The 25,104-nt window shown below is 41.9% G+C and overlaps 2 protein-coding genes across 3 annotated transcripts; one reads left to right on the top strand and one right to left on the bottom strand.

Annotated features, from left to right (window-relative positions):
* Positions 1 to 14,355: 14,355 nt before the first annotated feature.
* On the bottom strand, positions 14,356 to 16,206 carry LOC309570132 (BLOC-1-related complex subunit 6-like; the record flags this gene model as incomplete). Its single annotated transcript, XM_082276759.1, is given in 5 exon segments — positions 14,356 to 15,645; positions 15,693 to 15,897; positions 15,900 to 16,026; positions 16,028 to 16,089; positions 16,197 to 16,206. Coding segments are annotated over 5 exon segments (1,017 nt in total). The 3' UTR covers positions 14,356 to 15,032.
* On the top strand, positions 16,058 to 18,363 carry PNRC1 (proline rich nuclear receptor coactivator 1). Of its 2 annotated transcripts, none has more exons than XM_082276661.1 (2): positions 16,058 to 16,585; positions 17,186 to 18,363. In XM_082276661.1, the coding sequence occupies exons 1-2, from the start codon at positions 16,205 to 16,207 to the stop codon at positions 17,624 to 17,626; spliced, it is 822 nt and encodes a 273-aa protein (XP_082132787.1). In that variant the 5' UTR covers positions 16,058 to 16,204; the 3' UTR covers positions 17,627 to 18,363. The 2 variants fall into 2 exon arrangements, with proteins under 2 accessions (XP_082132787.1, XP_082132786.1); XM_082276660.1 differs by having other exon boundaries at positions 16,058 to 16,651.
* Positions 18,364 to 25,104: the final 6,741 nt, after the last annotated feature.

The raw sequence follows: 25,104 nt of genomic DNA, 5'->3' as shown, positions 1-25,104 counted from the left end.
TACATTTCAGTACTGCTCTGTCTGGACTTTCTGTTTTGCCATAAGCCAGGTGTGCTGCCTTTGCAAGTCAGTAGATGCCACAGCTTGCAGAACTAACCAGAGTTGTGTGAACAGATAAAATAGGAAGCCCTTAGGTTCTGTGAATACATTAAAACTATGGGAAAAATTTCATCTGTCTAGAATTTATTACAAACTTCATTACACATTTTCTTCCTGCGTTTTATAACTGGATTTTATTAGACATGGTTTCTTCCCTAGAATATCCTCTCATAGTAATTGAGGTATCAGTTAGGTAGTTTGCATAACTGAGTCATTAGGTTCTCATACTATGTTAGAAGTTTCTGAATTTTGTCTTCTAAGGCTTTTGTTATCATCAGACACTAATCATCTCATCCTAGCTAAAATTGAAGGTCTTGCTACAGTGAAAGACTAATCATATTATTTTCATTAACTGCTAAATGCACTTCCATTATATTGTTACTTTATGCTGTTTGAAATAAGGTGCTGATTTTCCTTTACAGAACAAACAGGCAACAAGTAAGACACCAGGTGGTGCCGAAGACTGGCCAGAAAAGAAAGGGAAACTGGAGTGCAAGGCATGTTCAGAAAGAGTGAGAAGCAAAGAGCAACCACAAGATACTCAGTATCTGATTCCAGTAAATTGGGAGCAACGCACAGGAACGTCAGCAGTATGGCAAAATTAGGAATGAAACCATTTGCAGAGGGAAGATTAGTACAAAATGGTATCATGAACTAGATTTAAGATTCTGATAGGCTTTTAAACGAGTGTAAGAGCTGCAGATCAGAAATATCATGTTTTATATATATAATATATTGTTAAAATGGGAGGGTTATACTAGGACAGAGAGTATATTTTATTTAGCAGTGCACAGGGCAAATAATTGCCTACAGCTGATGTTACGTGGTATATCCATATATATGGACTTTGCCATATTAGACACTTCGAAACTATTTAAGTAGGCATTAGGTGATGTTTGTGTGTGACATCAAACACTCTGTGAACAGGCATGTCCTGCTTGCCTTTGTGGTGTTACTAACAATTAATCTGAGTCTTCTGGTGTACCACCACAGGAATTCAAGTCCCTCATGTTCTCCTGTGACTTTCCAAAGCTGGCATGGCTGTGTCTGAACAAGGAGTGTGAGGATGGCCGTAGTGGTCATTTCAAGGATTGCCTTGAGAAAACAACTGCGGTGTTAATAGTCTATGATGTAACATTTCCTCTTTACTGTATATCCATTTTCCTTTATCTTAGAGGTACTTAAATGCTTGTACTTGTACTTACTCTGGTTTCTGCCACCAATTTTAATCCTTTTCCTGGCAGAGCAGACACTACAATCAATAAGCCATTTTCCCAGGATGCAGTTCATCCTCTGTGCCATGGGTATCACTAATTTGGCTTCATCTCAGCTGTGTTGGTTTAGGTACTGGGGAGCTGAGTTCTTGTTCTTCCTAGACTTTAAACCATTAAAATAATACCACAAAGGAACCACACACCGACACACATTTTAACTCTTTTTCCAAATTACATAATGAACATTTGCACATATTGTTGCTGATGAATAATCTCACACTTTTAATGTCATTAAATTATGTAGCTACTTCTAATATTAATGTAAGTTACTTGTTCTACAGAAAATGGATAAATTAGGTACTTTGCCTGAAGGAAGAACACGTGGTATTGCCCTTTACTATGGTGATACAGGTCAACGACCCTATTACTGCTTCAGTAAGCATTATTTTCCATGTGTTCATAAAGTAATAATGAATGTAATAAAAAAACATCCCTTGGGATGCTCTATGAAACAGACATTTCTGACTTTATCTTTAAGAAATGTAAATACATTTATTAAAAAAACAAAGCCCCCAACAAACAGATTACTTGCTAAACTGAGATTGCAAAAGAATTTAGTTAAGGGAAAGTAGTTGTGAAAGAAGCTAACTATGCAAACATGATTCATATAATATTATTTTTCCACTTTGTGGTATAGGTGTTCATCTGGAAAGAGACTTGATGCCATAAGCTTGTAAGTACATGGAACACAGAAAAATATGGGTTTTATTTACTAATTCAGTTATTTATTCCTTGCTTATTTGGTTTAATGGTATGGCAAACTGACTGACGAGTGCAATGTTCCTTTATGACTGATTTCAGCATGCATGAATCTTGTGTGGGGATGGGTGAGTACTGGTATTTTAACTTTGTTACTGTAGTTGTGTTTTATTCCAATAGTACTGATATTCTAATGGTATCATAAGAAAAAAAAACAACTAAAAATTGTAAAATTAAAGCATAGTTTTAGATTTCAGTGGAAGTTAATATTATGGTTGCTTATGGTTATGTTCTCTAATACATATGTAGGCTTCTATATTTAAAAATGTATGAGTATGCACTGACTCTTAAAAATCAAAAGAAAATTCTAGGAACTCAACATTTTTTAATCAGTTCCTATTTGTTTGGTGTCAGGAAATACTTAAGTATCTAACTTCTGAGACAAACTGTTTTCAAGTTTGAAAATGAAAATAAGATTTAAAAAGAAAGTGATTTTATTCTTTATGTGTATACAATATGAAAAAGGGGTGTCGAAACAAAGCTTTGAGTGCTGCAATATATTTGAGAAAATAAAATGTCATTTACAGTGTTTTTCCTACAGAGAGCTTTGAGGGAAAGTCAGCAACAAAATTACCAGTCTTTGGGACATTAGGGGGCACCACAACCTCACAAACTTGGAATGATGGAAGTTAAAGTACAGTTACTTTTCCTGTCCAAAGTAAATAGGGAACAGCAAAAAATAGCAAAATCAACTCCTGGAATCATTCCGTAGTGCGAGGTTATGATACAGTTCTTAAAATTTCAAACAGAAGACAACCCAGACATTCTGTAGAATATAGACTACACCCTCCTTTTCCTAAGAGTAATAAAATTAACAACTAATGGATGCTATATATACAGCCTTCTTTCAAGTGTATTTAAATCTTGAAATTTCCTTTCAGCTCAAGCCTCTTAAGGTATCACAGCGTTAGTTCAATCAGTGGAGTGAATCTCTGTATGGGCAGAGAGCACAGAGGGAGCTTGGGACAGAGCTGCTTTAAATTCAGGTCCCTGGACTGGGCATCATGCTTGGCATAATCACCAGGCTATCAGTCTGCACCACCAAACAAACACGTGTGTGCTGCACTGATGACGTGTACATCTCACACTGCGAGGGGGGACATTACCAGTCTTAGATGAAGACATGCAGACATGGCAGATGATTTACTTTGTAGGTGATTTACTCAGCAGATCTATCTGGGAAGAAAGTGTCTGTCCAGAGGGTTGGTGTGCTTGAAGAGAGACAACAGTTGTGACTTCAAGCACTGATTTGCAGGCCTGAAAAACAAGATGCCTTGCTATTGATCCTTTACAGCTGAAATGATGGTGTGTTTGATGTATCAGAGATAAGAAGCTGGACAACAAGCTTATAAGCAAGATGCCTGTCATTCCTGGAAGACTAACACTGGTGTCTCTAGTGTTCTTACAGTTTGACCTAGACAACTGAGGCCTTACTTGCATCAGCTATGAAGGATGATTTTTCAATGGAAATCTACACTGTAAAAAATATCCACATGTAACATTGAAGAATATATGTTCTACTGCATAAAATGAACCATATGATAGTAGTGTGCTTTGAGTACAGATGAAGTAATCAAACAATTAAAATGTCACGATGGCAGATGACTAGCAGTAGGGCAAAGTACGACATGATACATGAGAAACTCATCTAATTTAATTAAGTGGAAAGTATGACTCACAGTCTTTGGAGCTGAGCTGGGGAGTGACTGGATTCCACAAAGTAGAGCAGCATTCTGTTGCTACACTTTCTTGTTTCTCTACTGCCTGAATATGGACACGTTAGTAAAAAGCTTGCCCTGACTGGAGGCTGTGTTTAAAACTAAGGGAGTAACTGAGGTCCTGGTTAGCGCAGGAGGCAGACTGGGGCAGGCAGTAGCTGTTAGAGTTACCACTCCTCTACAGCCTGAAATAGCAAAGAGAGGGTCAGTGTTCCAGCCTATAAACCTGCATGCATGATGATTTAAGATCTGGGTTGCTATACTGGCAGAAATCTTTCTCATGTGATCAGTCACACAAAGAAAAGATTACTACCCATAGGCACTCTCTTGGACTTCCTGCATCATAATTTTGTACCTATAGATACATATACTATGATTTTGTATGTGAATATATAGCCTGTGAAGAATAATACATGTAGGAGCTATAATACAGTACCTGAGAAAGTACATACAGATCTGATTTTATTTCTAAGACCTTATTATACAAAATATGTGTAACATACTGTACAAAAGTAAATGAAGACCACAGTGTCTCTTTAGAGGTGCTGGCAGTCCTGAAAATACCCCAAGAAACTGGCCAAAGGCAAAGGAAGGGAATGCAGACTGAAGCAGAGGCATCAGCCTAGCAGCCCCACAGGCTTTTTAAAAATCAAATCTGAATATATATATTCTATACCAATTAACTTATGGTAATATATATGTATGGCTATATATATAATCATATGCTCAAACATTGCTCTTGTGAGGTTAGTTTCGCTTTCTGTTGGTATGCATTGTGGAACAAGCTGTACAAGAACACATGCTACTCGTTCCCAAAAAAGCCTCACTCCGAAGTATAGGGAGGAGTATCCTACATCTGCAGCACCACTGATCTAGAAAACTTTAAGAATAAACTGGTAAATGCCATTTTAAATAATGACGTTGTGTAAGTCGTAAATTCTTGTCATCCAAGCATTCCTTAGAGAAAGGGAAAAATTTTATTTCTGTTTGGAATGTGTAACTTCCTATTCTCCTTTCACATTCTCACCGCTTTAGGGTTCACAGAACAGTGATATTTTGTGATGGGCATGATGAAATAGACTTGGCCTCAGAGAACATAGTGCCTATGGTACATTGCTGTTCATGCAGCTACAGTTGGAGTCTATGCCACATCTTTCCACTGCTGGTTTTACCTACTGCAACTAAGTTAAGATTAATGCAAAAAACCCCTTATCCTTACACTCAAACCTTCACTCAATATGGATATGAAAATGTCATTGTCCAGATGGACTTTTAGGGAATTACTCAGAGAGATTAAGCTCTTCCAGAAAGGGAAAGAGGTAAGAAAATTACTCTGTACTTGCCTGAAATGAATTCCCGAGATCTCTGAGTAGTTTAAAGTTTTGGGTTTGCAATCTTTATACGCTGAAAGAGTGCAGGGTGTTACTGGAAAATGTTAACACTTCTTCAGAAAAGTCACTTTGTGAAGTCCTGTATCTAGCTCAGCCCTGCAGAAACAGCTTCTCAATAATCCCCTTTGGGAGAAAAATCTTCACATGTCCTTCTACTTTCTGGGAGTCAGATCTGCTAAAATGAGTTCAGTATTGTATTTTTTAAATATATTTGGACTTTTTTCAGAGACTCACTACACCACACATTTTAGGCTTTCTAAACCTCAGTGAAAGACTTACCAGTCTCGGTGAACTCAGGCCCGACCTATACATGTTCTCTACCGTGGAGAGTAAGAAAAACATGCCAACATGTGTTGCTACACAACAGCAAAGAGTTGTGAACAGAACTAAAAATGATTTATTAAATGTGAATTATTGAACAATGACACAGAGATGCCCAAATGAGTATAAACAGCATGTACACAATGCTGGTCATACACAAGGTTATGCTGTTTTAAAATAGGAAGCCTGTTTTGATTATTTGTCTCAGATGCAAAGTTTGATTACCACAGAGGCAACAGGGAGAACAAAAAGACAAGACATTTTGTCCTGAAAAACAACCCACTTCATTATTTTCTATTCTTCTCTGTACTGCAGTTGTATCAGCTTCGAAACGGGTAGAGCTGTTGCTAGGTAATCTTCTTCATCCACACGGTAACTGAAATTCCAGCCAGGCTGAAAAGAGTTTTTATATCTCTAACAGCATAAAATTAAATTCTAAGGCATTAATAGCTAGTTTCAGTGCAACCCTGCTTCTTAACTATGAGGTTCTTTCCTGGGACCAACCCAACCACCAGCGCAAGCAATGCACTTTTGTAGGCTGTGGGTCAACATGATGTAAGTGGTAGCAGCTGCAAGCCCTCCCTGAGCATTTCCCTTATCTCAGCTGAGTGCATCTGGCTGGAATACCCTTTCTTCTCCACAAGAATTCCTCCCTTGTGCTGAGCAACTGTGTGCAGTGGGACATGGCTGGGAATCAATGCAGCCAAAAACCAGACAAGTCTTCTACTCCCTCCTTGCTTGGCTCATCTGGGTGGAGTTCCTCACTCTGGTTTGTTTTGTGGCTGCACAAGCAGTCTGGATAAACTCAGAGGGAAATGCAGTAGATGAAAAGGAACAAGTCGGCATGGCTTGGGCAGGAAAGGAGCTGTTTGGGCTGCTTTAAAGCATGCCTGGCATTGCCATCAAATATCAAAAACAGGGCCTCAGATTTTCTTAGGTTTGTGATCTACCAAGGAAATTGGGTCAGCTTTATGTGTGAAGCTGAACTAATTAAAGTTAGAACTGACATTATTAATCCAGATTTTGAAACAAACATGTCATTTATACTTTACCAGAAAAATGTGGGGGAAATTTTATTGTTGTGTCTCTTCAGATTTGCAATATAGAAAAGATGAAGTTAAAGCCAGGACAGTTCTCACATTACCACAGTCAGCAAACTGTGGTTATATCCCCTGTTGTTCCTGATCTAGCTATGTTTTGTTCCATCTGTTACTGACACCCACTGTCACCATAAAGAAGCTTTTTTTTACCTTTGGGTGGCAAAACTACATGTACAAAAATTGGCAATTGCAGGGGCGAGGGCTACAATGGATAGTTCAATTACATTCATCTTCTGTTTAATGTCAAATACTATTTTCTTCTACATGAACCGTAACATCCAAAAGTCTGATAAGTAAATGTGTATCCAGTTTTGACAGCATTAATCACCCTAGAGATACAGTAATTTCTGCCATTGAAGGAGACGGTGGTGTGCAGTGAGTACTTGCCCACCCCCCAGATCCACCCCAGCCGATCTGTGGTCATACAGGCAATCTACCACCTGGCCTATTTATTCTTTATTCTGCCTTCTAGAGAAGCAACCTGGAGCCAGGCTTGTAGATCTCCCCGTGGGATCGCTGATCTCTTTCTGCCCTAAGGGCATGCCACTTCTGCAGCAACTCACAAAAACTCTTCTGCAGTGAGAACCCACTTTCAATCACACCTGCTATTGAATAGGTTGCCAAAATACAAGTATTTCAGCCTACTAGCACACCGGCTGAGCCAACACGATGAATAAACAAAGTACATTTGTTAATTTACTTTCTTAGAAGTTGTTTAGAACAACAGTGCAACCTAGAAAAAAGAATCCACTAACCAGGAAGGAAAGCTGGGAATGGAAAAAAGGGCTCAGTAGGAGCATTCCCTGAGGGAACTGTTAAGAACTGAAAAGGGATCAGAAAAAAAAAAGCCTAACACATAAAACAGTGTAACAGAGAAACCCTTTGATACGACTCCCAGTGTTTGCATCATCCAGCTGCCTTTTCATAAAAGTAATACATACTGTTAAAGATAGGTTATCTAGCAGGCAGAAGTGACAAGTCATGCTGCTGTATGTGTATCATGCATGTGTAATGCAATGTTACGTTCAACCCAGAAACTTTTGTTTCCCAGGTATTGTGCAAATGGATATCAGCAAGATAATTAAAAGTCTCATTTATGGATTGGTAGAGAAACAAATATAGTTTTGTCCCAGTCTTGTTTTGTCTGTTAGCCAAGATTAACCATTTCTGAGACAAAGTATTGACCCTTATCTTGAAGCATAGCTCATAAATAATCAAGGACAAAGAGCAAGCACATGTGATTTCACAACCTTAAATGCTGATGAATGAATGCTGCAACCAAAAATTCCTACAGTGCTATGTAAATCCCAGTAGTCATCAACAAGTTACACAATTTTTCTGGTTTATATTAACACATAAGGGAAACATGTTCTCCTACTTTGCTGAATGTCCCAATCAGTTACCTCACTGTTCAGTTAAAGTGTAAGAAACAGACCCTAGCATTTGGTTGGACTGAAGTCTGTGCAATCATTGCTGATAGGTATTTTAATTAAAAAATTGTACATACTTACTAGGATCTGCAAAGCTGACCATTATTAAAACCTGAATTTTAACAACTTTTAAGCTTGACTTTTTACAGCTATTCAACCCAGTACAGCCCAACATTAACTCTTGTTTTGAAACAGATGTTTTATCACTTACGTAGAATTAGTCCTTTCGTCATGACTTGCATTTTTCCATTGTCTGTGCAGCATGGAAAATATGAATAATCTTGTTAAAAAGGAACTGATTTGCCATACTAAAGTATGTACACATGATTCTTGGTGAACAAAAGAAAGGAACTGCTCTGGCATATCCTGTACTCCAAACATTCCGTCCCATCATTTTTACCACTATTTCTTTCCAAGGTTTGTTGCAAGTAGTAAGTTTAACACATCCCATTGGGTTTCATAACTTCCACAAAAATATATCCAGCTCTTTGTAAAGTCAGCAAGAGCGCTGTGTGAATGCATGCCAAAATGAAGTCAGGGAGACCAGAATTTCATTTAGCAGTAGATTTACTACAGTATTTACTTAATCTTTCTACTATTAAAAAGAAAAACAATATGGTTTGCTTTGGGGTCTTGCACATACTGCATCACCTCACCATGTCACGTACTCTTTGGTATTGTATAACCCCATCCTCAGGAGCCTATGTAAGTAGCAGGTGATTGATTTCCACCTCTCTTACCAGATACATCACAGCATTCACAGTTATAATAGTATTATTTTGCAAATAGTTTGTAATTTGTATTTGCATTTGTTGGCATATTATTAAAATAGATCGGAACCAAAGACCTCACTCTCTCCAAATACAGATGTTTAATTTTTCTATTATGCCTCCTGTTTAGTACAATCATCTGCTATATATGTAGTTTCTGACTCCCCAGTGCCTGAGGTTTGATTTTAAAGCAAGACAGTTGGTGGTGGCTATTCTGGATACAAGAAGCATTGCAGAAGACAGCAGCAAAGAATTATAGAAAAACAAAGTGTAAGGTAATTTACTGTGACATTTTGAAAGATAAAGAACTGGATGACGTCAAAAGAAAATAGGTCAGGTAGGCAGCAGAAGCCTTGGCCAGGACCTGCAGATAACCATTTGGAATTTGAGGCAAACAGGAATGAAAAACAACAAGGGCAGCTAAAAGAGGACACAACTGAGCTAATAAGAAGGCTGGTGCCTTGCCAGCACGATAACACAGATGCAGTTAAGTCATGCAACTGAAGACAAGAGATAAGTGGGATCAAAGAATAGCACTGAAAACTGATGAGGTCCAGAACAAGGTTTTGCCAGGGGAAATGGGGTACAGCTGATGGCTGTCGAAAATGGTGAACGGGGTGGGGGAGGGAGGGGGGTAGGGACACAGTTGTGACTTTCCAGTTCCTCTCAGCAGACAAAAGAAAGCAGATGGCATCGGAGCAGGAGAGATGAAAGGTTTGTAGTTGCACATCTCTTTCTTTAAAGAGGGAAACAAAACCAAACTAGATCGGTATCACCAACTATAAATGGCATGCAGGAAGAGTTTTGGAAAATGGAAAATCACAATGTTGCTCAGTGGCGAGAAACTCCCCTCCCCTTCCAGCTGAGGACACGTCACTGGAAAAGTCCCAGTCTGGGGAAAAAAAAAAAATCCACTGAGTAAACAAATTGCATAGGCAGTGAAAACAGAAAGCGGAACAAAGCCAAATGATACTTTGACTTCAAAGGAGTTTATTTTCAAGTTAGCATTTCCTTGAGTGGCATCAGCTCAAGTTCAGACAAGAAAAATCTCCTTAGAGTGAAAATGGCTGGTAAACTTCACTGCTGATACTAGGTCATCAAAAGAAAGCTCACTTATTAAAAATCTAAGATTTCAGCCTGGGAGTTTTTAAATTTTCTGCTACTGAGTGTAGTAAAATGATCACACTGACAAACCAGACACCCAGGATTGGGCAAGTTTGTGGAATTTTTTTCCCCTTAATTTACATGTATTTCTAGACAAAGAAAGTGTCCTTAACGAAACCCTTCCTAACAACTCACTGGGTATAGCTCTTTGTCTTGCAAGCAAGTTCAGTGGTGAGAATTTTTCCAGCATTGTCTATAAAGAAAACAACGAAAAAACATCCTTGGTGACCCTGAGACAAGAAATAGAGTGTTGGATGAAACTCTCAGATTCTTACCTCTCTAATTAGCATTCATAAAAATAAAAATACTGACATAAATTATTACTCTTCTCTGATAAAAATCTACTTTCAACAAAGGTACTTCATAATTAATCACAGCAATGTTAACTCAAATTCTGGAAACAATTACAGTGACAGCACTTTGTGGCTGTAATCTAGGAAAATAATCAAGATAATTTTACCTCTGCTTTTCTGTTCTCCCACTTAATGAGTGCTGCTGCGTCCTGGCCAATGCATGTGATAGTCCAACCCTGCTAAGCAAACAATAGCTGCCAGTTGTGCAAATGTTGCACAAGATGACACTGCCCCATCTCCAACCCTATCAATATTATAATAAAAATGTAGTATTTTCTTTAAACGCACGTTCTCTTTTAAGTCTCATCAGGACTCAACGCTACTGCATGAGCAATCTCAAGAATGCTATCCTTGACAGCCAATAACTATTACTTTTTTTTTTGTTTGTTGTATGGCTTCTAATGTGTATAAATAGAAGAAAGGAACCAGAACTGCAAGAAGGATTCAAATTTTGATTCTTTATCATATTTCCTGTTATAAGAGTAATGTTACTGCTGTCGCAACAGGGGGCACAAGGATCTTGACTGCTAAGGTGGAAGCTCAGGGCTCAAGTCCATTGATCACATCTCTAATTTTGGAGCTTCAAACAACAGAGAGCAACAATGACAAAAGATTTCCCGAGGCACCAAGCTGAAAGGGCAAACGGGAAATTCAGTCGCGTTTCAATTCCTGCATCTGATGCGATTACTGCATTAAGCTTTCTAAAAGAGAAGTGTCATGAATTTCCCCTGTGTGCTCTTACATGCGTGGCAGGAGGTTCCAGGATGGGGAGCGGGTGGGGACAATGCTAGAAGTACGGACAATGCTCACAAAAATGTACTAATTGGACTAATTTATAATTTTTATAGGAATGTTCTTTTCTCAAAGTAATTTTCAGGCTATAAAAGCAGGTTGTGACAGCATCGTAAACATGATCTGCTGTTCTTTAAAAGTTGTTTTTTTCATGAGTACACACTAGAGTTGATCAGGACAAGGTAGCATGGCATCTGACAGCCAGAACCTGTCTTATGCTGGATGACACCTATTCCAAGAGGTATCTGTCTTAACACACTTTTCAGTTTTGGCTAACACAGTTTGCTAGAAGAATTGATCTTACTCCTCTGAAGAGCTGTTGATAATTTGGAATCTTTGCAATTTTTTGTCTTCTGGTAGTACAACCATGCTGTTTGAAACCATTTCAAAATAGTTGCATCTGTAATGCTAAGAGGTTTGCTCTTGGATTCAACTCATATGCTGCTCCTCACATTCATGGCAGTAAGTACCACCAAAAAGCTGCATATTGCACCCAAAAATCTTGTGTATTTTAGATACAAGACACACACAAAGTTGATGTATTTACTTATTGAACATTTGATGCAGTTAAGCAACACTAGAAAAAAGTCTTAAAGGTGAAATGTCAGTGAAGTTCATTCTTGCTTTATGTTACCAGGTGTTTTCTCAGCTGTAGTAAGGTTTTATCCAGTAAAGCTTCTTTAAATAGCACAGATATGGAACTGGATCAGAGTCAGGGAATATAAAACCTTACAAAGGGAAGACTAAAAATGTACTGAATGAAGCAGAACCAACCATAATTTCATCAGAAAAAGGATTTCCACAATCAGATCTTACACTCTAAAAAGAACATTATCAGACTAAGCGAATTCCTAATGGAGTCACTGGTGGTTCTCAGAGCAGAGAATATTCCTAGTCCACAGCTAATTCTGCATCTGGCTTTGCTTAGTGCTACGCACATCATTATATTTTGTTAATTTTCTTCCCTGACCTTGCCCTTCTTGTTACAATGAAAGTTCACTTGGCAGCTAAAGAAAACAACCAATTTTAAAACTGAATGACTAAGCAAGAAAATATATGAAAGCTATTCGAAGGTCTTGGAAAACCCAAATGTGGTTTTACACTGCTCATCCACAGATTAAACAAAAAAGCTAAAAGAACCTGAAAGTTTTCACTCTCAACACCTAAAAGCTGGAAAGTGCTAAAATTAACACAGAATATGCAGAAGAAAGCCTGAACTAGGATCAAAAGGGCAGTACAGAAGTGTATGGCTGCAGAAGGACCAGCTTCACCAGAAGCTACAGAGCTGCACGTAGCTCACAGGCAGTTCACATGGGATTTCAAGGGCAGGGCTGGCACTGGAGCTGCACTGACACAGACGCTGGCAAGTATCACTATTCCTGCAGCAATGGAGGGCAGCATGGACAGCAGGGCTGGAAACCACAGCAGCCATGTGGTTACAAAGTGGTATCGATTGTGGGGGCACAGCACAGGCTGACATCATTTCAGCTGTGCCTGCCCCAAGGATGGCAAACGTACAGGGCAGACACCAGGGAACAGGAGCCACTTCAACAAGTTCAGTTAAATCTGCCCTTCAAAAAAGCTGATGTGTTCAGAAAAATATTAAAAAACCAAACCCAAACAGCATAATTACTGCTTTCTTCATGCTTGCAATTCAGTAGTCAGTCATTCCTGTTTCATCACATGAATGACATCACTGTCAGAAATTATTGCCTGAGGACCTAGACTGAAACCACGTCTGCAATCACATTAAAAGGTCTTTGTGCAGATGCAGGAGCAGAATCTAAATTAGCTTTCAAATTATTTTCCCAAATAAGAAACATAATAAGTGAAACACTTCAACAACAACTAATCACTAACAATTAAAAACATAAAAGTAGTAACTTTATTCTACAGACTCGACAATTTTAGTAGGGAATTAGCATTGAATGAAGATGACTGCAAATGAAACACTATCAAAATCAAAAGTGTACTGAAACATTTTAAAGGCTTCACCTTAACTTGTGTGAGTGAAGAGCAGCTGTACATATGTGGCTACACAAATAAGCTTGCAGGTCTTTCCTGTACATTTCAACAGTACTCACAAATTGCGCAAGATCAACCTTTGGTGTTCACTCTTGGCATTAACCAAACACACTTAGCAAAACTACTGCATCTGCATAATAGACAAGTTCAAACTTTCCCAGGAGTAACAAAACTATTAAAAGTACAGCTGTTGCTGTGGTGTTAAGGAATCTTTAGTGTCTTCTAGGCCCATGGGATGCAGCAGCACTTAAATTCTTTTTTTCTCCCTTAAGTTCTGTTAGGCCTCTGGTCCCCTTCTGGAGCCACAGCTACTCCCCAGCAGACAGTACCAGAGAGCCCTACCTTGGCACAGCCCACTTCCAGACTTCTCCTGTTGCTATGGCTACAAGGCCACACATGAAATACACCCCTATGCTGAGGGAAAGACATGGCTGTGCCGAGGGGTTCAAAACAGGCCAGAGACTGGCATCATGCAAACCAGAGTGGCATTAACATGAATTATTTTGTTACAATTCAGTATTGTCTGCACACAGAAGCACGGGGTATCACAGTGTCTATCCCTCACTCGGTGTTTTTAATGAGATTATGGTGGGGCAGCAGGTCCACCCATCATGAACCTGTCTGCTCTTCAACCACAGGTACAGGACTTGAGCAGTATTTCCGGCTACCTTCATTCCAAGTTTTTTAGGAGCCACTGGTCACCAAAAGCACCATTACACTTACACAAGGTCACAGTGATCATTTCTCTGCTGAATCTTGTTACAGGGACATTTGTGTCCTAAATGGATTGCTAAGAGCATCACCTAAGAGGCTTGTTGCATAGGAACCTTATCGAGTAGAGAATTCAGCTACTCTCAGGTCTCAGAGGAAACACTCACTGATACAGAAAAATCATTTCTGCACACAGTGATGCATATACAAAAGCTTCAAGTTATACAAATAAATTATTCCAAAGCAGTCATTTTATGTCAGTCATACACCCACGTAATGTCATCATGTATTCATATTCCTCATGTAATTAGGTATTTTCCCAAGTGGAAAGAAAAAAAAACCCCAACAACAAAAAAAGTAAACCACAAAATAACAGGATCATTTCACAGTGATGCCATTTAAACTTTTACACTGTGAAAACTGTAAAGATTGATAGAGGCAAAGCACATTTAATCTGAAGGCTTTTATTTAGAACTTTGCTTATGGATTTGTTCTTATCTGAATCTCAATTATATTCCATGGATTTTATATTCTTCTCGGAAAACAAGTGTCTTGGCTACAAGTATTAAATCTATCTTAAAACTGTGTCCTGTAAGAAACAGCGGTGTTCTGCGAGTTTATCTGCTGAAACAGCATAGGTGGCAATTACTCTTCAGACACCAAATCAACTACAAATAAGCACATATGCTTGTAAGCATCAAGCAGGTACAATAATTTTGAATTTGATTTTTAAAAAAAAATTAACAGCTATCTTTAATTAAGACTGATTAGTCTCTCTTAGCCCTCAATAAATAGAAAGCGTAAGGCATGTGGAATCCAAATTCTTTAATGGAGCTGAAGCTAAAAAGCACCATCTGCCATTTACCCCGCGGTTTTCAACCGGGACGTTTTCCTTCATGGGCCGCAAAAATTTCCCTTCCTCCAGATCAACACAGGCGATCTGGCCACTGATGCCGGCAGGTCACGCACGGGGGACAGCGAGCAAGGATGTGCAGGTGAGAGCTGCGGACGCCGTGAGCGGTGGGGCCGCCGGAGAGAGAGCAGCAACCCCAAACCCCCGCTGCCGGCACGGGAGGGGCGGCGGCGAGGCCGCGGTTCTCCATCCAGCACCGGCGGCGGGAGCAGCTACTTGCAGAGCCCCTCCAGCCGCTCCAGCGTGCCTTTCATGTCACGGATGCGCTTTGCCAGGGCGGGCACGGGCTGCATGGCGCGGTCCAGCTCCTCGCAGCGCGCCACCAGTGCGTACATGGCGCGGATGCTGAGGTCGGCCGCCTCGCCCAGGCTCTCCACGCCGTCGCGGTAGGTCTGGATGCATCCGACGCTGAGCGCCGTCAGCGCCTGCAGCCCGCAGTGCACGTTCCGCAGCAGCTCGTCCACCTGCGCCGCCACCTGCCCGGCCAGGGCCACCACGTCCTGCAGCGCCCCGGGGTCGATGGCGGGTATGGAGGACCCGCCGCCCCCCGCCGGAGGCTCGCCCCGCGGGGCGCCGCTTAGCCGGATCCGCCGCTCCAGGTTGTTGGCTACGAACTGGGTGAGGCGCCCCTCGCGCAGCACCGTCCCCTCCAGTTCCAGGGCGCTCGCCAGCGTCGCCCGCCGCCCTTCCGGAAGCTGCCGCCCCGCAGTCGCCGGCCCTCCGCCGCCAGCCAGGCTGAGCGCCTCCAGGCTCCGCTCGTCCCGCCCCCGCCCCTCCGGCGGCGCCGCGGCCGAGCCAGGCTCCTCCATGGCGAACGACGCGTGCCCAGCTGCCGCCACCGCCCACCGGGGGACGCGCCGACGCCTGTTTACGTCTCCCGCGATTGGCTGCGGGGCGCGCGGGGCTGTGGCCTCGGCTGCCCGTGAGGATCCCGATTGGCCGGCGGAGCACCGCCCGCCTGCCGCGCACTGCGAGCCCGTGACTCGCAGCCGGGGGCGTGCCCGCCCGGATGGGGCGGCCCCAGGGGAGGCGTGGCCCCGAGTGTTTGTGTCGCTTCCGATTGGCTGGAGCGGGGCAGAGAGGCCGCCGCTCCGCCGCGATTGGCGGGTCGCGGCGGGGAGGGGCGGTGCTGGCGCCGTCAGCGCACGGCGGTTGGCGCGGGGGCGGAAGTGGGCGGGTCGCGCCCGGGTAACAACACTGGGACGCCGCTGGCAGCTCCCCTCACTCCCCCGCCATGTTCTCCTAGCGGCTGCTCTGGTTGTGCTATCACTTCCTCAGCCCGTCACAAAGCCCGGGCAGACCCTCCCCAGCAACCCGACCCACTCGTCCCTGCCTGGGCTCGACCCCCTCTCCCCGGCACAATTCTGGGTACCCACGTTCCACCATGGTCACCAGCACGGCGCCGCCGCCCTTCCTGGCTCGGATCTCGGCGGGCACCGAAGACCCACGGCGGCTGCCGCCCTCCGCCCTGCTCCAACGCCTCCGGCGCGGGGATAGCAACTGCGAGAACCAGCCCAGCTGCTGCCTGGCGGGCCCGGGGGGCAGCGCCCGCCCGGCGCTGAAGAGGGTGCGGCGGAGGAAGGGAAAGATCCGGCCCGGCCCCGCAGGGCTCCTGCCCAGCCGCTACCAGCAGTACCAGCAGCACCGCGCCGGGCTGGGGAGAAGAACCCCGTTGGGAACCGAGCTGGTGACGGACGCCCCCCCGGAGGAGCCCCCCGCGCCTGCCCCCTCGAGACCCGCGCCCGGCAAACCCCTCAGGAAGGAGGTAAAGACGGGGCTGCGCTACTTCTCCTCACTTCTCTGTTCTTCCTCAGCCCTCTGCCGGTGCCCGGTGAGCCAGGCGACCGCTTTCCCATTCTCTCGGAGTGGTGGGGGGGGGGGGGGGAACAGCGAGCGGCGCACCCCCTCCCCGCGCCCCCTCAGAGCGGTGAGGGGGGGCCCGGGGGGAGGGCGGCAGAGTTTCCGTTACGCTCGGACGGGGCGGGGCGGGGCTGAGGGGCGAACCGCGGGCGGCGATTGGTTGCCCCGCGCCCACCAATGGGCGCCCGGCGCTGCGCCCCAGCAACAAGCCGGATTTAGCCCTGCCGCTGGCTGCGCGCCAGCCCCGCCCCGCGCCCGCTGGAGGCGGGACGTGCGTGGCGTGCAGCGCCCCATGGCGGCCGGGGGGGTCCGCGCCCTCAGGCTGCCCGTGCCGGCCGAGCGGTGGAATGAGCCGTGAGATAAGCGAGGAATAGCGGGGAGAAGGCTTTTCGGTACTCCTCCGCGTGCCCGAGATGGCCCCCGGCGCCCCACCAAGTGTCGGGGTCGGTGAGCGAACGCATAGGAGAGGACTCGTGCTTGACGTGACTGTTCTTTGTCTCCGCAGTTCTTAAAAAACAAGATGGGAAAGACAGAGAAGGCGGCCGTCCCCTACGGCCAGCCCGTTCACAGCTTACATCTGTGTGAACAACCAAAGATTAACAGGCAGAAGAGTAAGTGTAACACGCCAGTGACGAAGATAGCCTCGGCGAAAAAGATAGAGAACTTTTGGCAGGATTCTGTGTCGCCGGAAATAGTTCAGAAGCAGGAGAAAAAGCCACTTAAAAACACAGAGAACTTCAGAAATGCCAAGTCCAAGAAACCTATCACCCTAAATGAAGTGAGCCAAAAAGAAAATTACGCTGGGGCAAAGTTTAGTGACCCACCATCTCCCAGCGTCCTTCCAAAGCCTCCCAGCCACTGGGTGGGTGGCACAGCTGAACTATCTGACCAAAACAGGGAGTTGATGGCAGTCCATTTGAAAACTCTCCTAAAAGTTCAAGCGTAGTTTCCAAGATCTCTTGAGTAATTGGCAAAGAAAACTCCATCCAGGAAACTTAAACATGCCTTGTTGCAACAAAAATTGCAAAAGACTGTCAAGTCTTACCACATTTAAAAAAAAAAAACTTGTATTATATTTTTTATGGTTGTGTAAATAGTGTACATCTTGTATTATGTGTATATTCTTGTTCATACTTTGAGAGGTACATTTTAGTTTTGTTATGAAAGGATGTATTTTGCACTGCCTGATTGGTAGATGTCTTGTATATAAAAAATGGACAATTTTACGTGTGTGCTTGACACGTGAAGACTTGACTTGCTTTGCACAAGGTAATGAAAATTTTGGAAGGAGACTACAGCTTTCTGATTAAGGTTCCAGATCAAATGTGAATGTTCTATTCATGCACTACTGACAATAGTTTTACATTCTGTCTCCCAATCAAGTATAAACATGGAATTTTCATACAAATGTGAAGTTTTGTCCTCTGCTCTGGAAACTATCTGGGATTCCTGTTCATCTGTTTGTTTTTAAAATTAACTGGAATTTGACTGAAATTCCAACCCACCAATTTGAGCACTGCTGATTTCTTTAAAGAAGTAAAAAAAAAAAAAAAAAAAAACCAAAAAAAAACCACAAAAAAAACCAAACCAAAAACAGAAAAAAAGAAGGAAAGAGCAGAGCTTTCTGCCAAAAATCCAATTGGTCACTAAAAAATTAAATAAAACAATTTGGCCTCCCCTTAAGCATGTCTCTGTTTTTCTTTGAGTGTGTCTCTGTTAATTCAAGTATGTGAATTTACATTGATTGCCTTTTAGTGCATTACTAGAAATACTTTGTCTTTTAACTGAATCAGGCAAAATTAAGAGTTTAAATAGCTCACTAAGAATTCCTTGTGTTAAAAAAAAAAAAAGGTCACGTTTGTGATGAGTCGTTTTAGGTTTGTTGAAAACTGAGATTTCAAGCAAATTGGGCAGTAAGATGTTCATATTCATGCGGTAATGCTCCTTAAATGTTTTCATAGTAAGTTGCTATTAAACTAGTTAACACTGAAAAGTAGCAATGACAGAAAATGAATGGAGCAAGTAGAATTTTGTATTTTTCACCAGATTTGTCTCTTGCTCATAGTTATGCTGGAAAATACATTCCCCTGACTTAAAATTCTTAAGGAGTTGTACTGTGGATTAGTCTGACAGGCATGTTGAGGAGGTAACTAATTTACAGTTACTTTCCTAATCTAGTGTTTAAATAAGATTGATAGACTAGGAAATGGGAAATTTACAGTATCCTCCAGTATCCTAGGAAGGGTACATGGGAAGAAACCACCTGCTTGTATCCAGCTGAGATGGCTCTGCAGTGTGAATGGTGTCTGCAGAGATACAGATGAAGCAGCGTTAGGTGTGTTCACGCTGCATGGGCTGCAGCTGCTGTCCGGAGCATCACTTCATTCCATGCAGGGCAATTGGCAGGATTCATTAGTACAGTCCTGAAATGAGGTTGGTCAAAAGCTCAAAAACCAAGGCAGGATTTTTTGGCTTGCTTATAGACATCGGTTATGTAGTTGCAAAATTAGGCTATTCAACTATAGATGTTCTAAATTAAGAGTTGATACAAAATTTTTGTTCACCCTAAAGAATTAGAGATTCACTGTCCTGCAAAAAAGACCATATTTGATGTACTTGAGGTCAATGTGTGGCTTCAACAACCCAGTTTCCTGCCTAATCTAAATACTCCATAACTTAGTGTCCCCATCTTCTCTTCTAAAAATGAACAAAGCTCCTGGTTTTTTGTTTGTGGGATTTTTTTTTTTAATGAACAGTGTTAGAGCAAAGAAAAATTCCACTGGAATCTTGCCGAGGATGACTCAAGGGCACTCTTAAGTCCCAGTTTGCTATATTTGGTAAATGCTGTATTGATCAGCAGTTGTGCTTTTTTTCACCCCGTTTTTTGTTTTTGCCTGAGTGTCACCCGAGTGCAAAGCAAAGTGCTTTAACAATTGCCCATAGCTTTAGGCAGTGGTTAATTTTGTCGGGTCACCGTGAATCTTGCTAACTAGCTTGACAAGAGGGAGTTTCCATCAGCCCTGTGGGTTGGCATTATTTAGAAGGAGGTGCCCTTTTTCCCCGTGATTATTATCCCATTAAATGTCACACACCTCTTTGTTCCTGCCCTGATTTGCCAAGACATCTCTCAGGGTTAAAGAATTCGTTAAATGTTAATTGCCAATAGTTCTCATCTCCTCAGTTAATTCTTTCCCAGCTGGTGGTTGAGACTAGGGAAGTGTTGAAAACTTAAAACCTGCCATACTTTGTTGGACCATAAAGGGTAAGGTGACAATCTGGTCTTCCTAAACGATAGGTAAAAACCCAAAGCTTATTTAGAACACGTCTGTTTCAATGATCTGGCAAAGTGTTGGGGCACTTCATGTTTCTGTCTTCCTGAGATCTTTGGGCTGAGCCCCTTCCTGCACAATGGACTGGTTTGTGTATTAGGCCTAAGTGCAGTGTGCACTTCAACATGACCACCTGAAAATCAGAACGTGGTAATTTTTTAGGACCATATTCTGCACTTCATTTGTCACTTTCCTGCTTTTTTTTCCTTTATGTTTCTACAATATCATCTTACGGGGATTTTTACTCTCAAGATTTCCTTCACTTTGACATATTCTTTATCCAAGTTCCCTGAAGAGGAGCCATTGTATTACATGAACATGGTCTTTTTTGAGTTCAGAGCCAGCAAAACATTAGTATCATCTTTGGAGGACTTGTTTGCAATGTAATATAAAGACTTAGGAAGTGAACAGCCTTTAAGGAAGAAAATGAACAAAATTAGTGGATGTGTTATCAGCTAGTCATGTGTCTGCTGTACAGAAATAAGTTGCTTACTAAATCTTCTGAAGTCATTAAGGAAACTGACCGCTGACACTTCAGTTAGATAATGGAAATCCTTCCTGTTTAAGTCTAGTGCAATGCTGTGCAGAACTGCAGGGGAATCAACTGAGAGTTAACTGCCACTTTACTTTTAAACAGTTAAATGTTACGTATTCATGGTCCTGAAAAAATAGCTCTCATGGAGGACAGAAGTATCTGTTGTTGGGTTCTTGTGCATAGCTAAGTCTCAGCCCATTAGACAGTTTCATTAATAATGGCTGACTTGGTGCTCTACTAAAGCTAAAATGCTTCTCCCTCCTAATGCAACAGGAGCTAGAAATCCTATGTGCATTTGAACACTTTCACCAGGATCTCCTCAGAGATTTTGCTGAATTCTACTGAATTCTTAAGCAATCTGCATATGAGACTAAATTTAATTTTATTTCATCTGATTAATATTTCATCCGAGGCATGTCATTTTAAGCAGTACTTTAATTATTTTCAGATTGTATTTTTTTAAGCTTTTGCATTATAGAACATTTGATAATCATCACACTTGAGGATTTTTTTCTTCTTCAACCAGTTTTGAAATCAAGTATTAGATTAGATTACATGAAGCCTGAAGATTGTAGATTATGTGTCATTGTAATTTTGAAATTAAGTTTACCTTTATTTTCTACATAGAGTCATAGAATCATAGACTGGCTTGGGTTGGAAGGAGCCTTAAAGGTCATCAAGTTCCATCCCCCTGCCATGGACAGGGACACTCCTCTAGACCAGGTTGCTCAAGGCCCCATCCAATGTGGCCTGGAACACCTCCAGGGATGGGGCATCCCCAGCTTCTCCTGGGTAATCTGTTCCAGTGCTTCACCACACTTACAGCAAAGAACTTTATCCTAATACCTAACCTAAACCTACTCTATTCCAGTTTGAAGCCCCTTGTCCTGTTCCTACATGGTCTTGTAAAAAGTCCCACTTCATCTTTCTTGTAGGTTCCCTTCATGTTCTGGAAGGAAAGTTATGACACTTCCATTATGCAGTTAAGCACATTCCTTATTTTCTTCTACAACTTCTTGTGCTCTTTGAGTTTTGATTTTACAACGTGTTCTTTAAATATTTTTTTTTTCATATTATGTGCTTGACTGAACTTCTTAAGTGGATTTATTTTCTGTTGTAATTTCTAAGAGGTTTTTCTGTTAGGAATGGGCTGTGATGTAAGAGGTACAATTGTAAAATGTAAACATCTATTGTGAAAAACTGATGCTACCTTGTTGAACAGGAACCACAGTGTTAAATATTTTTGATAGCAAGAGATAAATATTTAGTTGCTGTTTCCCTAGAAAAGATTGATGAAGGTTATATCCATCAATTAAGGAGAAATACATTGTCCAATAAAAGGACCCAACTGCTGAAGTTGAGCAATAGAATGTTATCAGCAATTTTGAGGCTGTGAACTTTCTGGCTTGCGTTGAGAGTGTAGGAGAATGTTATCAGAGCTAAGACAGCAAGGTCAAGAATTCAGCTGAATTTGAAAGAGTTTCCTGAGGAATTAATTTGCAAAACAAACATGTCCTAGCAGAGTCTCCCCCTGTGTTGAAGTCAGCATTCCTCTCTAACTTTTTTTCCCATGAGGTAATAAAATCTCATTTGTTCAACTCCCAGAAAGCAGGCCTTTAGATTTTGAAAAGGCCTGGCTCTCTTGGAAAGCTGCATTGGTACTTTTACTTAACCTTAGCCTAAGTGACATTACTACAAGTGTGTGGCAGATGCATCATTTAGTCTGAGTGGTTCATAAACCCTGTCTTCAGTTTGAAGACTACGCTAGTTATGTATCCTTATGGCGTAGGTTGCCAGTGGTGAGTAAACTGGTGTGATTTCCCTAAATTATACCTGAAAGAGGAAGTGTTTGGGGATCAAGGTCTTTCTTGTAGTTACACAGTCAGACTTTGCTGATGCTTTAGTTGTAGTTCAGTAAGTGGCTGTATGTATTTCAAGAAGTGAAAATCATCATGGCCTTTGTGCCATTCTTAAGGTTATAAAGCAAAAGGTTTTGAGGAGATTGCTGTTTATATTAAGGATGTCATTTGCTCCTTTAATGAAGCAGTGTGCTTTCATCAGGTAGGCCTTTGAACCCTTTAATTTGCCAAAGTCCTTATAAGTGGTGATGGCAATGGCAATCAAAATAAAATTTACTTTGTTTTTCATTTCCTGAAACAAGACCTAGAGCTATATTTAATAAAGGGCTTAATATAGAGAGGCTTTTCTGTAGTTTCTCTCATCATCTGATTCTTGTGTTCTTTACTGCCTGGTCACATAGCTGCACGAGAAAGAATAAGGTGTGCCCTTACTTAAAACCATATATAATTTGAGATCTGTAATTTGCTTTTATGTGTATATACCATGAAGCTTTTGTAAGTTTCATTCCTAGCATCAGGATATTCTGAAATTGCATGTTATCATATTTAGAATAGCAATAGGTCATTGTAGGAATTAATGGAGTAATAAATTGATAGACCTTGTCCAAATTTTAGACATTCTTTGTATGCAAGTATTAAAAAAGGGATCATATATTTTTGTGCCCCTTCTCCTGTGTACTAGGAGTGAAAAGGAAAATGGTGAGACAGGTAGAAAAAAAATACCCTGAAAAACAAGGTCAACTAAGAGATGAGAGAAGCAGTGTAGATATCACCATTGTTTAATGTTGGAAGGAAAGATACTGCAAGAAAAAAATCATCTCCCAATGTAGCTGATGTTACTGCAAATTTAAGGAATTTTAAGGAATTTTAATGACTAGATGAAACTCAATTTGCTTCCACTCCTTGACTGGGACCAATATGAGATGACAGATGTTGCAACTGACTTTTTCTTTGACTGGTCAGTACCTACCGTTCATTACTAGAAATTGTACCTTGGTACAGCAGTCTTAATGGCTAGCAGTGCTTCAAGTGTCACAAAATGCTGTATGAGTGCCTACTGCTCTCAGGTTTTCATGGTCTTGTAGAAGTAGCCAGATAAAGTATGTACATTACAGTATGTTAGAGGCCTTCATCTTTTACAGCTGGGAAAACAGGCATGCAGAAGGGAACTTGCTGGCTTGAGATCCCTCAGCTGGCTGTTCATTCACCCAGAAAGTGAACCACAGTGTCTGGAGGTCCAGCCAGGTTTTGCCTTTGGCAGTTCACATGGTTGCTGTGTGTGTGGTCTGCAAGTCTTCCTTGTCTCACTGTGTAGTATGTAAAATGCAATTAATACAAGGTTGTGCTTAGAAATGTTTGTAGTTTGATAGGACTGGTGAGATAAATCAGGACGCACCTAGGTTTTGTGTTGTATACAGTTTTATTACACAATAGTTTTAGTAATTTGCACATTAAAGATGACACACTTTTCTCCACCGTTTTTTTTTGGACCCTTTGGTAGAATATATAATCTATACACACCACTGTCCTCTCCCCATGACCAGCTGTGGGAAGGCTGATGATAAGTCAACAATGAGTTTCTGCTCATTAGCTGCTGCTCTCTGCTGCTGTACAAACATGCTGCAGCCAGCAGCTGGCTGAGAGGGCCATGGACATGCACAGTATCCTCATAGCTCCTTGAGTGTACATTTGCTTTATATTTAGCCTTTCATTAGATCCTGGAAGAAAGAGAGAGGCCCAGTCTATCCCAAGAGAGAGGATCTTGCTCCAGGGGGAGAGGACGTGCAATTTTCGAGTGATCAGCAGCCAGTCCTTTGTAACACCTCAAGCCTTCCCATCACCTTCCCCAACTGTTTTCTTTACTTTTCGCTGCAGCTGTATCTTTTTTCTTGTGTTTCCTCCTAAATACATTTAATTGTTCTCAGTTTCCCTCACTTCCAGGCAAATGTTCATACATGTAGGTTTTTTCACCTGAAAAATCAATTTGAGTGTGCCACATTTATTCTGTTGTGTTCAGGGTACAATTCCTCCAAGACAGTATGTATTTTTTCCTAGAGGACAGTTAGATTTTTACAAGAGGCAATAATCCTCTTGCGATTTCTCCTGTCAACCTGATATGAATTGACCTGTCAAGCCTTGCTAACCATAACATACCTCACTTGATATCCTGGAGGACTAGAAACAACTGATGTACTGGTCCACACAGATACCATAGAATTAATCTGTCAAACACAACTCAAAACCCCAAACAATTAGAGCTTAAGAATTGTTTCCTCAGAGATCAGGAAGTCTGAGAGGTCTGACCTGGACTGGTCACTGGCAGGAGGACATGCCAGGAAGATAAATATGCAGTCTGCAGCCCTGACACTCATGAACCACGGCTTTTTATCTAATTTTCTAGGCTGAGTCTGCTGTTTGAGAGCCTGTCACATGTACAGCCTGCTTGCTCCATGTGTCCAAAACTCCTTAGCCTCCTGCTTGTAGGACGGTGGCTGTATGAGTGCTCAGCGGTAGTTCTGTGGTTAGCCAAACATTTCTGACCTGGCTGTGTTGTAGGCAATTTAAGGTAAGAGTTTACACTGCTCCTTTGAGTTTTCTTTCATTTTGGTCAAGGGTAGTCTTTCAAACTTATAACCATCGAGACTGAATTGAACAGCAGCCATGTGACTTCTTGATGCATGTAAGTTAACTTTAATAGAAA

The sequence above is a fragment of the Coloeus monedula genome, assembly GCF_965178545.1.
Source record: "Coloeus monedula genome assembly, chromosome: 2".
NCBI classification, from domain to species: domain Eukaryota; kingdom Metazoa; phylum Chordata; class Aves; order Passeriformes; family Corvidae; genus Coloeus; species Coloeus monedula.
This window is presented reverse-complemented; position numbering and strand designations above follow the sequence as displayed.